We start from the raw sequence: 16,779 nt of genomic DNA on the forward strand, positions 1-16,779 counted from the left end.
TCCAATGAATTAAAAAGTCAATTTTACATATGTCTGCATTTTTTTTTTTTGTTGCAGAAATGGAGCTTAAACAATCAATTCAGCGGATAATAGAGGACAGGAGGTAAGGTGGGGATAAATGTGGACACAGAAGAAGGTAGCGTGGAGTTGTACATCTGAGTAAGGGGGTGGGGGCTGGTGGGGTGGTGGGGGGCAAAGGGGATGGGCTGGTGTTGCGGTGGCAGTGTCAGTGGGGGGTTGGCCGAGAAGCTGGGTGGCTTCATGGCTTGAGGGCTGATCGTGGGTGAGCATGGAGACACAGAGCGAGGGAGCGGCCCACCCAAGTGGCAGTCAGTCAGAAACCTGCGTGTGTATGCCCGTGTGTGTGTGTGCGCGTGCGCGCGCGCGTGTGTGTATTTGCTGCTGACCCCGACATATTAGCACAACACTTCCTCAATTTGTCTTCTGTGTTCTCCGGCCACAAATGAATTTCCCTCCCACTTTTTTTTTTTTTCCTTCCACACGCTACCTTTCAAGATGACAACCCCCCCTACCCTCCGCACACCCCGACCCAACCGGCCCACCTCCAACTAACACATAGCAACGCCACCCCAACCACCCCCGTCCGTCTCTTAACTTAAACATCTGAGTGCATGCGGCCTTTTTACAAGCTTTGGAGTTGCAACACTTGCTTATGTTGCTAACAATGCGTGTGTGCGTTGCGACTAAGATACCATGTACGGTATCACAACCCGACTAACACGCACACAAACTCACACAGCCAGACATCCCTGCCTGTCACATAGGAGCACCCCCCCCCCCAGCCCCCCACCCCCCACGCTAATTAGCTAAACATTGACTGGGTGGTTGATTGGGATCACATCTTAAATGGCTTTGCCTGTAAAGTCACAGGAAGAAACACACCAGCGACCTGATTTACGCTCTCAGGTGGCCTTTTATCTCCTGTCCGACTGTTTATGGCATCGCCATACATAGAAAAAATTGCACATCATTCGCCAGCCGCGTCTGGGTTTTTCCAACCACGTCTCTCTAACGACAGCCCCTGTGTTTGTTTGGGTTTTTTTTTTTTTTTTAAACAATGAAAGTACCGGTATGTAGATGTCTTTAAAAAAAAAAAAAAAAAAAAAAAACAACTACTGGTCTTAATAGAAAGTTAAAACACAATAAAACCTACAATGTGTGAGATTTCAAAAGTTGCCATGACAAATTCTAAGGCGAAATTAGGGAAAAGCTATGCATATTGGAACAAAATTGGTGTATCAACACATGTAAACAGGCAGTAAAACAGTACTCACAGGCACATTTTCTTGATCCTCTGCCAAAAATGAATGATACACATTCACAGTAGTTGTTTTCTTGGTTTGATCTGCATGACGGTGGCCAAGTCGCACACAGTAGAAAGATTTGCAATTGATGCACACTGTTTCATTCTTTACATTCTATTTAATTATGTAATTACTATATTTTCATTATGCTCAAGGGCAAAATGAATGACCCCTAATACTTTGTTCACAGAATTATTCTCATAATTCACTTAATTCTCATACTATTTTGTTATCATTATTTCAAGGATGCTCCAAACACTCCTTAAACTCTAAAAATAATTGTTGTAGTATTTCAACTTTATTCTCAAGAGTGTGACACATTGTTTTACGTTGTCCAGGACGTTTACTCTTTTATAACTATTTGTTTGTTCATCCACTTTCACCAAATGTCGATAAAGGGACTGTGACATATTTCAAACGTTCCGGCGTGCAATGTGACGCGGATCCAAATTAGGGTCGTTAGGCCTCGGTGGAGGTCTGAGCTCAGCTCGGCGCCATTCTAATTGTTCCCTTTAATCAGACGTGACTGAATGTTGTGAATGGATGTTATGTAAAAATGCTTTGCCTTATGTTTGCTAACATTGTCTCACACACACTGAGAGACTTGTGAGGTTTGTTTTAAGAGCACAGGTCCGGGTCGGCGTCGCCACCTGCTCCGCTGCGCCGACAATACCTCTGTTACAAGCGCACAAACAAAGACTTGACAAAAAGTGCGTTTCTGTGGTTTTGTGTGTTTTTGGCCCCCAGAAAGGCGAGCATTCATTAGGGCGACAAAAGGCGCCAAAGAAATGCATTATCATAATTAATCTTGTGCTGGGACTGTGGGTGGCAGCTTCGCCTCTTTTCCGAGACTGACAAGAGGCGTTTTTAATGCAGGAAAAGTGTCGCTCTGGGTAACTTGTTGGCTTTTCATTGATATTGGGCTAATGATAGAAAAGTAGGGTGAACACTTCTGTGTTCCTCTCAGATATACGTAAAGTGAAATGAAGTGGAACACCCAAGATGAAAATGTTTTATGTCACTGTGGAAGAAGTTCATTTTTCATTTTTCTTGTTTTATTCAAGCCTTATTTATGTAAACGAGGCAATTGAGAACAGATTCTCATTTGCAATGCCGACCTGGCCCATTTGCCGTAAACTAAGCTCTCTTTTTTTCTTTTCTGTGGCTTGTTAGAATGTGTTTTTTTATATACAGGTATATATTTTAAATGCCTTGACAACCACAAGAGGAATTAGAGAAGACGTTATTGTTCAACAATATTAATGACGAGTTAGCTTTGCCAGCCCAGTTTCCTTAGTAGTGCGTTCCAAATTTTAGCTCACCTAAGTTAAAGAAAAAGTCAAGTCAAAAATGTTCTTTATAAGAATATATTCTGATATTCTGATAATGTTGCATTTGTGAAATATGAATTAAGCAGAAAAATCCAGCCGTTTTTATCCCTCTCAGGGGGCGGCCATTTTGTCACTTGCTGTCAACTGAAAACAGTTGCTCAGGGCTCAGGTGCCGACCAATCACGGCTCACCTGTTTTTTTTAGTTTGGCCATGTGACGTTCACAAGCTTAGCCGTGATTGGCAGTGGGAAAAAGTCAATGTTGGAAAAACTTTGGAATAGTATTAAGAAAAAGTATCAATGTTTTAAAAACGAAATCAAAATCTTACAAGAATAAAGTTTGAGTGGCAACAAGAATAAAGCCGTATCCTAGCGAGAAAATAGTTGAAAGTTGAAACCTGATGAGAAAAAAGTCATCATGTTGGGCAGAAAAAACAAATCTAATTCAAATATTTTGAGAAAATCTTACAGGAATAAAGTTGTAATGTTAGAAGAAAAAAGGTTTAATGTTATATGTGGAAAAAAAGTTGTTATGGCAATATTATGAGACATTTGTGATTTCACTTGTAAATATCCTACTATAAAAGTTACAATAATGAAGCATTTTGTATTTTTTTTAACATCATTCCACCAAGGTTTGACTATTAAACCAGTTTGACCTCAATGAATACCGGTTGCCCTGATAGCTTTTTTGTTTTGTTTTTTGTCAACAATAAATATCAAACCACTAAAACTACGCTGACACTGTCTCTCATACTAGAAGTGTCACATATTTAATCTTAACTGCGTTTGAGGCCTTGAAAGGAATTTTTCCATCCCGTTTACATTAATAGAAGGGGCGAAAAGGCGTTTTGGCGCAGCCTTGATTCGTCTTTCTTTGCAAAATAAACGCGTGGTGGGTCTGAACCTTGAGGGTGTTGGCTGTTGCGAGGCGTCTGGATGCCAGAGTGGCTTCGTAGGCAGCCCCAGACGGACGGACGGACAGCCATGCATGCGTGGACCAATGGACAGATGGATGGAGTCACTGGGGAGGGATGAAAAGCACACTGCTTGGTGCTAAGGAGTCGGTAGACGAGAGAGGAGGGGGAAAATAAGAGTTGCGGGAAAGATGGAGGCATCAGGAGTAAAAAACAATATGACGGACAGAGTAGAGAAGAGTGGATGCAACCATGTGGGGCACAGGGAGATTCTTGGGTGGTTTGTGTACGCACTACAAGGCGCTGTGATGGCAGATATCTGCGCAGCGCATGGTCATCTCAGACGGTTTATTTATCCAAGGCCTCCAGACCAGGCCTCGGACCTCCCTGAGTTTGTTAGGCTTGAAGGGGGCCCCTACCGCACAACCCAATTCCTCACATTCCACTTGAGCTCCCATTTCCAGCTGCCTGTTTCCCTCTACCACTCAAACCGGGACCGAGCCTGTCAAGCCATGTTCCAGCGTGGCGGGGGGGTAAGGTGCCCTTCCCGAAATGTTTGTGCGTTCCAGCTACGCACGGATCCATAGGAACAGATGATTATGAGGGAGAATGAGCAGAGGTACACACAAGGGTTAGGGTTAGGGCTTCTTGTATTCCGAAAACGTTCAAAAATGACTTGGGCAATTACGCTAACATGCTAACGATATGTAGAAGATAGGAAAAAGTTATTTTTCATGAGAATGAAGAAAAATGAAAAATCGTTTTACAGTCAAATCCATAATTATGAGGGGGTAAATGCTATGAGAAGCAATATTAAGTGGTGTTATTCATATTGTTATTTCAAAAAATTTGACTCTTCTTTTCATAGCACAGTGATAAATTTTACTTCGAATTTTTCCCTTTTTTTATTATACTTTTTTGCATCGAAAAATTTGAAAGCTTGCAAAATTGTCCTTTAGGTAACCGTATGGGGTGGTTATAAATTAAAGCAACTATAAGAAATACAGTGGTATCACATGTTTAGATTAAAAAAAAAAAATAGGCCGATGATTGCTTAAAACTGTTTATTGAACATGAAACAGAAAATTACACGTGTATTTAACCAAACCACATAACTTAAAAAACGTCTGCTAGCTTAAAGCTAACGCACTGTGCAAAACGCCGTAGACAAGCTAGCCAGACTAGCATCGATGTTGCTTTAAACACAACCGGTACATACATATATACATACATACATACATACAGTATATATATTTTTTTTTTTATAAAAAAATTATTAATGGTGCTTCCATTCATGTCGTTGGGGAATGATGATTTGAGGTTCAGGTGACGGAACAAATTACACTTACTACAACTGCAGTCTATTTTTGTGATTGTTGCTCCCCCTTTCTCACCCTACAGGTGTGATGTGTTTTAGCTATCACCTGTGGTAAATGTGCGTTAGTTTTCTATCGGCCATAAGACAGACCTCATGATGATTATGCCTTGTGCCCTATCGGTACAAAGGCCAGAAAAAGCCAAGTCAGTGAACGAGCGTGCCCCCCCCCCCCCCCCCCCCCCCAAACGTGCAGCTGTCAGGAGTGGACTGAAGCCGCGGCACCAACACCTAAATCCAATTACTCCACATCAGCTTCCAATTGTTTTTAAGTCAAGCAAAGGGGCTCAAATTAGCACCAGGCGTCTGACAAATGTTCCCGTACAGCAGCGCCGCTCGCCCTGCGATGACGACCGTGTGCTATTATGACACATTTGTACTCGTACTTTTAACTTGGCAAACTACACTTACAAGCTTTGTTTTTTTTTTTTTCTTTCTTTTTTTTTTCTGAGGATTATAGAGCAGTTTTGTCTGGGAACCTTCTTTGCAGGCTCATGTGAGCGCCTTTGTGAACTCATGAAATCATGCATGTCAAGACGTGGAACCGTTCCAAAGAGTCTCCTTAGATAAGAGTGTCACTCTGAACCAGGCAGCCACCTCTGAACTTCTTTTTTTTTGGGGGGGGGGGGGGGGGGGGGGGATAGGATATATGCTATAAGTCTTATGATGCTTTAATGTCACTAGAGTTTTATGAGCGCTAAGCTTAGTGCTGATACGTCGTCTAGTAGATGCTTGTGTTAGCAAACTTTCATTCCCAATAAAGACTTGTGGGTTGATGTAAGTGGAGGGATGCATAATTGTCTCTGTAGAAGACCACAGTGTACTTATATAAGATATATTCTGTGCACTTACAATAAAAGTTCAGTCAGGTTCCAAGAATTGTTATTAACAGTTTGCTTCAACTGTAAATATGTTTGTAGAGAAGAGCAATAATATGAGACTGCATGTGTAGTGCAAACACACTATGGACTTGGGTCATTTAAAAAAAAAAAGACATATATAGCACAGTAGCCAGCAGATTCACATTCTGAGTCATTTATGTGCTGATAAGTCAAAATAAATGCTGATATTGGCCGATTATAGCATTAGGCAGAAGGAGGGGGACGTTTATCATGTTAGTTGTTACTGTTATCAACACAAAATGGAAAACATGCTTAAGTAGACCCTTGTATACTCATGGTTCGGTACCTGTGGATTCGTAGATTCACCATTTTTTTTCCCAAGTATTTTTTAAAATATATTTACTTCCCGTTTTTCCACAATTGTTTTACCCATTTCCCCCAGTGTTCATGAGATCGTATAATAAAAGTTTATCAGTGGGCTTTTTAAAAAATAAGACATTTTTTATTCTTTCTTATTCTTTTTTTTTTTTTTTAATAATTTCTTGGATTTGTAAAATAAAATGAAAAAATTAATCAAGGGGCCACACAGAGCTTGTGCTACACTAATGGGAAAAATAAATAACTCACAGAGAATGCTATGCACAAACTGGGAGTAATTTAACTAACGGGGAACAATAACAATAACAGGGAATAACATACCAGCAGGAAATAATGTACACAAACAATGCACATTAATATTGTACATTAACACTCACAGCGTGTACAAAACATGACTAACGTGAGTAATACAGAGAGAACCATAACCGTGCCCCACTGGGAATAAGTCCACTACCATGGAGCTCTAACTGGGAATAATGTGCTTAAACTGGGAAATATGTGTACAGACGGGAAATAATGTGTACAAGCATGCAGTCAGGAAGCAAGCGTGCGTGTGCGGGCTTTATTGAAAGAGTTTCTCTCTCACTTCCCTGCGCTCTCTCTCTCTCTCTCTCGATCTCTCTCTCCCTACCTCCCCCTCCCCTCCCAGCCCAGGCAGTAGCAGCCTGGGTGGTCTGCCTCCTCTCTCTCTCTCTCTCTCTCCTTTGCCTCTCTCTCCCTTCCCTCTCTCTCTCTCCACTTTGGTGAGCTGTTGCTTAGCAGCTAATAATAGGCGATGTTTGCAAAGTAATTTGCCTCTTCCTCGGCCAATGGGAGCCGCGGCACTTTTCCATCAAAGCTCCCTTTTCAGGATTTGCCGAGTAGCGAGCTCGTCCAAATGTTGCCGCAGCGCGATCGGAGCTAGACGTGACGCGCGACCACCAGCAAGACCACCGCTACAACTACTACCGATACTATCTGAGACGTTGTTTTCTTTTTTTTTTCTTCTTCTCTTTTTTTTTTTTTTTTGTATGTGTGTGTTTTTTAACAACTCCGCGATCGAATGACGACTGAAGGATCTTTACGTATTTGGGCGCATAATGTTGGGATGGAGTTTGGCGACTCGTTCGGCTCCACGGAAGACTAGCAGGACACTTTCTTCCAACTCGTCGGCGCCGGACGCGCTCGTCTCCCATGTCGGATTACTGCGGCGCTCTGTGAAATCGCAGCCGCTTTGTGTGTCGCTTCGCCCCCCAAGCCTCTTCGGACCATGGCCTCGGATTGCGGGGTCCCAGGGGCCGGCGTCTTCGGAGAGTTACCCCCGAGCTACGCGCGCTCCCGGCCGGCCGTTGACGCCGACGCGCTCCGGAGACCCAGCGGCTACTGCCACGCCGCTTTCGCACTTAAACAGATCTCAAAGGTGATCACGCAGGATTTGGTTCAAGGGCAGGTTTTTTGATGTTATTGGTATCTTTTACTGGTGGTCCCAAGCCCAGCCCTGTGGGAGCCCACTTCCAAGAAGTCTCATGTATGGATGACAAGGTTTGACTTTTTAGGGTACTTACTATTTATTTGCGCCAGGGTTAACTGAATTGAATTTTCGGTAAGGGATTTTGTTTATAAGGGAGTTTATTTGTTGGGACTGTGGAGTGTTTTCCGAGTGTGTAGTCCTTAACCGGGGGTCCCAAAACCAAACTTGTGAGAGCCAAACTCCAAGAAGTCTCATGTAAGGATGTACTCCACTTAGATGGACTATAAAGTTAGTTAGCTCACTTTATTGAGCTTACATGAAAATCATGTTGTTTAGAAGGACATCCTTTTGTTGATTTTAGGATGTAGTCTTTTACACGGGTTCCAAAACCAGCCCTCTAGGATCCAACGTCCAACAAGTCTCGTGTATGGACGACCACACCAAAGAGTCCAACCATGTCATCATGTGAACTGTCGAATTTACATAAGTTACAGGATTTTTGTGCAAAAAAGTTGGAGTCTTTTTTTATCTGAATTATAATCCTTTACTCGGGGTCCAAAAACCACCCCTCTGCGAGCCAAATTCAAAGAAGTCTCGTGTATGATTGAACTACGCTAAAAAGCCAATCCCTGACTGATGAGTGAAGTACCTGCTCAAGCAATCGGGAGAGCACACGAGGCAAGCCAGTCCCTTTCAAAGACCGTAGATGCCTCGACTGTTCGGTAGAACATCTTTTTAAATAAATGATTTTACATTTATAACGTGATAATAGCAGTGATCATTTGGTAGAGGCTCACATTTTCACAACTACCGACTGCCCAAAAGAAATATGAAATACAAACTTGTCTTGGTTGTTAAAGGGTTATTGAAGGGTTGACTCGCATTCCCATTCCGTGTTGTTATAATGTCACACATCCCGTGCGTGTTTCTGGCTCGGGGCAGCCCCTCAAAGCTGCACGGTGGGCTCCGCCAGCCTCTTGTTTGGAAATGCGGTGGGTCCTGTGAAGGAATTCACTGATTGAGTTTGATCTGACAAAGCATCTTTTCGGACCGCCCGGATGCTTGGATGTGTTTCAGCGCCGCGGAGAGGAGGGAGGGGGGGGAAGAAAGAAACACGGCGGTGACAGTTGCAGTGCTCGCGAGCGCAATTTCAAGCAAATATGCAGACCATCTAGCAGGCTAGATGAGTTGCAGGCTTGTTTTGAATATGCAGAAAAGTTAGCAACCGGCTTGATTAATGTGGAACGTTCGTGACTTCCAGTGCGTTAATTAAAGCCATTCGGAGGCCTTTGACTTGTCTTTAATTGTGTTGCGTCATGGGAGATCCTGCCTCAGCTTTGGACCCGGTCCATGTGATGGATGCCGGGTTCCGACAGCCACGGATTGCTCCTAAACGTTGTAGAATAGACACGTTGTAAAATCATGTTGAGAGTTGCCCTTGATGGAACCACAAATGCGCATTATATCATATGTCTAATAATGATGCCCTGTGATTGGCTGGCAAACCACTTCAGGGTGTGCCTCGCCTCTCGCCCAACGTCAGCTGGGATAGACTCCAGCACACCCACGACCTTAATGCGGATACGCGGCGTAGATGATGGATGGTATAACAATGCTAGGGATGTACTAGTACAACAAAAACCAAAAATCTAGCCAAAAGCTGAGTTGCACTCTGTTTGTTCACAGCAGGGGTGTCCAACTCCGGTCCTTGAGGCGCCCCTCTCCAGCATATTTTAGATATCTCCCTCCTCAAACGCACCTGATTCAAATGATCCGCTCATAAGACAGCTCCAAGAAGCCCGATAACAATCCTGATCAACCTGAACGACAAATAACCAAAGATCTCTTAACTACTGTAACTGGAAAAGCCAGAAATCCCCGTTACGGAGATTCCACAATCCCGATGTGTCGTTGCAGTCTATGCGGCTTTCCAGTTGTGTCGCTGCTAAGGTCCAAGATCGGCCGTTTCTCAGGGCCTCCTACCAGCAATCAGTCAGTAACAGCTAGTAAGGGGTCCCTTTTCGGTGGATGCCTGACACGGTGTGGTTGCAGCGACTAAATTGTAGCGCCACGGTTTTGTCATTGATATGGGCCATAGTCAGCCATCTCTTGGGGGGCCCTTCAGCTCAGGACCCAAGGCAATTGCCTGAGTTGCTTGCCCTTTTGCGACATCTCTGCCCTGACCTAATCTGTTCTCTGTAGTGATTGCCTCTTCATATTGCACAATTGTCTCTGCCTTTGATCACGATCAGTTTTATGGCTAGTTTTGAGCAGAATTCGCGGAATTTGCGGGAAGCTTTTGGATCCGGTTCGTGGTTTACAGTGTATGTCATAATACTGAATGTTCTTTCCCCCCACTCTTCCGCTTCAGGGGAAGGCGGTAGGTCAGAAAGCCCCCCTGTGGATCCGTGCCAGGTTCCAGGCCCTCCTGTTCTCTCTGGGCTGTCATATCCAGAGGCACTGCGGGAAGGTACTCTTTATCGGACTCTTGGTGTTCGGGGCCCTCTCGGTTGGACTTCGAGTGGCCGCCATCGAGACAGACATCGAGCAGCTGTGGGTGGAAGGTGAGTTTATTTTTATTTTATTTTTTTTTGTGACTAAACAATCGGGGGCCGCCGCGCTTCTCGTCTTGGTTTCTTGGTCTGCGAGATGTTCGGTGTTTGTCCCGATGGGTGCCAATCGGGGCTTTAACGGTAGTTGTAAACTTGTGTCCTCTCAGTTTATTGGGGTGGTACTTTTGTTATCACATGTTGACAGATTCAGTGTACATTTGGTTAAAATTGCAGGGAGGTCCTTCGTTTACGACAAAGTTGAAAAATAATGCAATGAAAAACAGAAAGCTATGCTGCTTGCCTGCCAGGTGACGACGTATCCTTCCGCGGTTACGCGGCGCCAAATTCTACGCTAACATTTGTTAATATAGTAGTAAAGCACTAATTTGGGGACATATTTCTAAGGAAAATGCTTCAAGGTCTTCGTTATATAACATTCAAATAAAAAACAGCAAGTATGGCAGTAACTAAACGTGCCCTCTTGTGATCGTGTATTCTTACGCCGTGTTGTTGTCTACCTCAAACTTATGCTAACACAGCAGTACAGTCATAGTAACCGGTACTGTAAATAGTGATTTGAAAAACATTTCTAGGCCATACATTTGAAACAATCCAATGAAAAATAGTCAGTCAAGCTGGTAGCTTAGCATCCCCCCTTGATCCAGGTGTGACGTATTCCTACGCCGTGCCGTGGTCTTCTACTATCCTACGATGACAGTAACAAAGACATAATTTTTGTGCGAAAAAACCCCACTTCAAACCATAAATATATAAAACCGTCAAATCTAAAGCTGTGAGTTTTGGTGAGAACTAAGCATACCCTCTTTTGCCATATGACCACATATTCTTACGCCGCCACGCAAACTAGTTCATTGCAAAACAATCGTATGTTGGCACCGTCGTAAACCGAGGACCCCCTGTAGTTGGCGAGCCGGTTGATTTTTTTTTTTTTTCTTTTCGAGGGACTACGTTTTCTCAGTTGTTTTCATTAGACACTGTATATGTTTGACGCAAATGGGAGAATCGTTCTCTGTAATGCTATGAGCTCAGTGTCATGTCTTGGATATGGATGGAGCTCAACTTCCCACAGCTGACATCATGTTGGCGCTTCTTTAGACAGCTAGCTAGTTGAGACTGAACCAACAATGCACTTCGTTCGGCCTCCATTTGCATCAAGACACGATTTATCAACAGTCAGTCGTCTGAATGATTTCATCTGGTCTATTAGTGCTAGGAGGATCGTGTGTCCTGTCAAGTGGAAAGTGACCATGTCGCACCTCACACACGCTATCTTCGGTCCAGCCGCCGCTGGGTTTTAGGTCAAAGTTATCTGCACGTTATTTTTTTCAGGGGCAGAAGCAGCTTTATTTGGTTTTTCACACTGGCCAAAATTCCTTTTAAACCCCCAGGCTTTCAGTGCCGTGGCTGATCCCTGCAGCAGATGGACTGTGTGAATGGTTAGCCATTTTTGAGAGAGGAGGGGAGTACTGGGGGGGGGGGTTTGGACACCCCCCGCCCCTCCTCTTCTACGGCTCCCTGTGTGGTCCCTAACTATTCTTGGATTCCATTCAACAAGAGGCGAGGCAGGCAGGCAGGCAGGCAACCCCCCCCCCCCTTAAACCACCGCCTCCTGCCCCACCTCCTCCTCCTTCATGAGTAGAAAAAATTCTAAGTGAATGCAGCTGAAGTTTACCCACCTGTTTTGCACGCTCTAAAAGCGCCACAGCAGTTGGTGAATATAAACAGACCCTATAGGGCTTTTTTTTCTCTTTTTTTTTCGGCCCACCATGTCAGCGTAGGACGTGTCGGGCAGACGGCTCCGGCCCGAGCGGAGCTGACGTAGCATTTGAAGCGGTCGAATTTCGACCTTTTGAGCCTTATTTGTCAAGATATATTCATTATGAGCGGCAACAAAAGTAGTCGCTGTTTCTTTTCCCTTTCACTTCTCAACAGTGTAAAGATTTCGGATTACCTCTTGAGCTAATTGGCCAGGACATGGTTTTTTAAAGAGATGTTTAGACGTTTGTGTGCCAGTTGTTTTGCTGTGGGACTGAAGGAAGGAAAGGGGCAGTGAGGAGGGAGAGTGCGGCAGTGTGTGTGTGTGTGTGTGTGTGGGGGGCGGGGGGGGGGTCGTGCTTAAAAAGGAATGCTGTGCCTTTAAGAGGCCGTGGCCATGTTTCTAAAGTTTCTGCCTGCCTTGTTTCCACCAATAGCCCATTCACAAAGCTGCTAGGGGCCTCAATGGAGAGTAAAGTGGTTGTGGGACAAGGAGAGGTTAGTTCTCGCACGCACAAATTCAAGTAAACACTCACACGGCCGCACAGAAACCGCAAGACAAAAGGACAGGATGAGACGGGCGATATATCAGTGTAGGGCGCAGATCATTTTGTTTTGGTTTTTGGAAATTGGACACTTTTGGGAGGCATGTATGAATGTGTTTAGACTAATAGCCGCAGCAGTTGGGTAAATGTGTCAGGGGCTTTGCCTCGTGTCGATTTTAATATATAGTCAAAAGTAATTGACTAAAACTAAAAATAATGTGCATTTATGGTGTAATTTTATCCAAAGGTAAGTTAAAAAAATTCTTTTTAATTGATAGATATTACTGTCAAATATAGCATTTGTCAGGGAAAAAATTTGCAAGTCAAAATATACAGCATTGTTAATATAATATTTTTTAAAAGCAATGTACAGTATATTATCTTTTTAAAATAATTCAAATGCTTTAAATCATGCAAAATAAGTAATATAATCCCCACATATATTAGGGTTTTAAGACAAAATATATGGCATTTTTTAAACAACTATGGATTTTGACCTTTATTTTAAAATCTCATATAATTTGTTTCAATTAAATTTGTATTCATTTTATGTTGTTATCGTACTTTGAATAGTAAATGAAATAGAAATTAATTAGATTACATTTGAAATATAGCCGTTTAAGAAAAGCATAGTTTTACTATCAAAAATATTAATTGAATAATACAATCTTATTTCCTTAAAATTTAATAATATTGTAATTACTTTAAAAAATGAAACAAATTGTGCCAGATATTATAATAAAATATATATATTTTTTAATATAAAAAAAAAGAGCATACTATGTAATTTACTTGCTTTAAATTCAACAAAATAATATAAAAATGCCCCAGATATTACGGCATTAATGCAAAATAAATGGCATTTTTTCAATAACTATAAAATAATTTTTAAATAATAGATTTGAACCACTTTGTATTGTCGCTGCAGTGATAAGTTGTGAGAAAAACAGTATCACTTGATTATAATCTAATACTGACATTTTGCGCACTTTCCCTCAAAGCGATTGTGATGCCTTTGGAATGTGCCCGTGGAGGTGTCGTGATCCCCCACGTCGCAAAGTCTTGTTTTGACAACTGTCCTCACGCTACACACACGTTCACGCTGTCATCCTTGTCGCCTCTCTGCGTACACAGCCTGACTTGTCTGCTGTGTTGGCGTGTCTTGACATTCCGGGCTTGCTTCCTCCTCCAGGAGCGTCTTTAGTCTTCGCACCTGTGTGGAAGTATCAGGGTGTGTTTAGTCTGATGAGGGATTTCAAGACCGCAGAGACAAATATGACACACGCACATCCCGCATAGCTTTGGAAATGCTGCACGTAAACGACATTTGCATACTGTAAACAATTATCATCCCGCTTTCAAGTGTGATGGTTGAGCTTGGCAGTTGTATGACCTAGCCAGTATTGTCCTTGAGAAGGGGAGTTAAAGGAGGTGGTCGTAAAAAAAAAAAAAAAGAGAGAGAGATGCAGGAAGAGGAGAGTGATGGGAGTAGACACCCAGGAGGGGGGGGATGGTTGAGACAGGAAGACTGGAAGTTTATGACTCGCTGACACTTTTTCGCCTTGCCTTGTCTCGTTTTTCAACATTACAGTCCTGTCAGTGGTGAGGTGTTGCTATTGAAAAAAACGTCTGTGGTGGTAAAAAAAAAAAAAAAAAAGGAGAGAAAAGGCCTCTGTGTTTCTGTAAACAAATGCTTCCTAGCCGAGCTTTAGGTGAGCCGTGACAGACACGTTCAGTGATTCCAACTGTCTAAACACGAGCGCGGGCGAGAGAAGGCCGAGCAGGCGCACCACATGTCCCATAAAGACGATGACAGAAGTGGGATTGAGGGGCGCTCAAGACCACAGCAATGTGCAGTACAGTCAACTAGCATCCAAATGAGGGAAAAGAGAAAAAACTTCTGAGTTTGCACAAATGAACTTGTTTTTTTTTTTTTTGGGGGGGGGGGGGGATTCCCCTGTAAACAAACCACAGCAGGTAAATGCTACAATTCATGTGAGCGCACACGGCGGCCTAGTTCGGACAGAGAAAGGGAGCTCTATGAGGCATTATTGGAGGTGAATAGTGCGCGCTCGGTGCCCCAGCTAGATAAATAAACTCCCAGCGCTCAGGGCCCAGGACCTCACTGGTAGAGAGAACAAACAAGAGCAGAGTCAACCTGGGTCACCTCCAAATGTTTATTTCACTCCCCCCCCCCCCTTTTTTTTTAACACTCCATCCTTCAGCCCAAGTCACGCCTTGCTTTTCTCAGCGTACCCCCCCCCAATCACACGCATACACACACAGTTGGAGCAGGACCACCCCTCAAATAAACATCACATCACACAACTTTAGACACATGTTAGTTAATATGACAAGTTTGTCAATTCTTGCCTTCTAAGGATAGTTGGATTATAAAAATCAATAATAATAATAATAATAATAATGATGACGCTGCATCAGATTTATATGAATCGAATTAGACACGGCCGCTGACTCACTTTCAATCACTTTATTGAACAAACAAAGTAAACAAACGCGTAATGAGCACTTTCCTACGCATTAGCTGCCGATGGCCACAACTCACGCCAACTTACTCCACACGCAGACTATTACAGCCAGTTAGCTAACCAGACAGTTAACAACCAGCCAACTCTACACCCTCACTCGCTGACACCCATGTCACTCACCAGGCCAGGCCCCGCTATACACACTCAAAGTCACAGACACTACAGTAGAATGTGAGGATGGTGATGTCAAGTGGATGGAAATAATTGGTTATTGGTACAATAATACTAAATCGATTTTTATCCGATTACTCAATTCATCAAAGGTGTAATCGGTATAATGCTCGATTCTGAAAATATTCAGCTCCGGCTTTGCTGTGTGGAAGTAGGTATGGCTATTTGATTACATTTCCTTAATTTGGGAAACGAATCATTCCGCAATTCATTGTTCTGAACTCCAGTTTCAAGCACAATAATGCTAACATGTAGCTCAACTGTGATGTTCTTCTTTCATTGAGACTGAATCAACCGAATCTCAACTGGCTGAAGCCGAGCAGGGATGGGAAATCCAGGTCCAGAAAGTAAAAAACCCTGCCACAGTTTGGCTTTAGCCAGAAATGCTTCTCCTCAACCGCCAGGTAAACAAGCTCAGTTGAGTAGAAGCACCTGTGGCTCAAGACAAACTGTGGCATGGGTTTTACTTTCTGGAACTGAATTTACCATCTCGGAAGCCGAGTCGTGCTCGCCATTTTGAGAGCACGGTGGAGAGGTGGTTAGCACATCTGTGTCACGGTTCTGGGTTTGAATCTCAGCTCCGGCCCTCCTGTGTGGAGTTAGCTTGCGCCATAGAAAATGAAAAGCTGCAATTATGATATGAAGGTTCTGAACTTTTGGTTCCAAGCACCAAAGTGTGGATCTTGCTGTTCTTCCCAGAAACGAAAGTCTGTGTAAACGTCTTTAGACAGCAAAGTATTGGAGGCTGAATTAAATAGCATCGGTGCTGGTTATAGCCATTTAGTGCAGCCTAACCACCAAGTGCATACAGGTGACAGAATTACAAAAAGATAATCGATTAGTCAATTATCCCCTAATATTAGACCGGCCCTCGCCCAAAGTCAAACAGGATAGGCTCTAGTTCACCCGTGACGAGGGATGTAACGATTAATCGAAAATCTATTTAAAAATCGATTCACCCCGATTAATCGAAAATCGAGTCGATTAAGTTCATCTAGAAAATCATGTCTTGAAACGCTTTTTCATTCCAGATGCATAGCACATCAAATTATGCTTTTGCGCCAAACATCATTGCGCATTGCGTTTGTGGATGGCTGCAGAACCACACTAGCGCACAGAGACAAGCATGCTAGCAATTTTTAAAAAATGTAATCGAATCTAAAATCGGGAACTAAAAAATACCTCGAAAATACCTACCTGTGACCCTGAACAGGATAAGCGCCATAGAAAATGGATGGATGGATATTTACCACATAAGTGTAATACACATCTTCACCTACTATTTTTGGACTGGGAGCTTTTAGAGAGGCTGTGGCCCTCAACTGGAAGATTCTTTCAAAAGCTACAAAGCAACACGGAAAAAGCCGCATAATGAAATCTCAATCAATATAGGGCGTCACTCTTTTCATTCTTTTGCCTAGGAGCCAACGCTTTTGTCTTTGCCATGCGTAGCATAAAGCAACACCAGTCACCTTTGAGTTTGCACTATTTCCCTCTGTCTTTACATCGTAGTCATATAAAACATAGATGGAGAGGGAGACTGGATGCTGTCTTGGGACTTGTAAAAGA

General features: G+C 43.2%; 1 protein-coding gene across 1 annotated transcript in view; it reads left to right on the top strand.

The window, feature by feature from the left end:
• The first annotated feature begins 6,346 nt into the window (after positions 1–6,346).
• ptch2 (patched 2) overlaps positions 6,347–16,779 on the top strand; it is a 38,525-nt gene continuing 28,092 nt past the window's right edge. The window contains exons 1-2 of the mRNA XM_086043275.1: positions 6,347–7,566; positions 9,989–10,181. Coding sequence (XP_085899401.1) covers positions 7,417–7,566; positions 9,989–10,181 — 343 coding nt within the window. The 5' untranslated portion in view covers positions 6,347–7,416. The remainder of the gene's footprint in view (positions 7,567–9,988; positions 10,182–16,779) is intronic.

Source organism: Filicampus tigris, chromosome 10 (assembly GCF_054856515.1).
Source record: "Filicampus tigris isolate MCC_2025a chromosome 10, RoL_Ftig_1.0, whole genome shotgun sequence".
Taxonomy (NCBI): Eukaryota; Metazoa; Chordata; class Actinopteri; order Syngnathiformes; family Syngnathidae; genus Filicampus; species Filicampus tigris.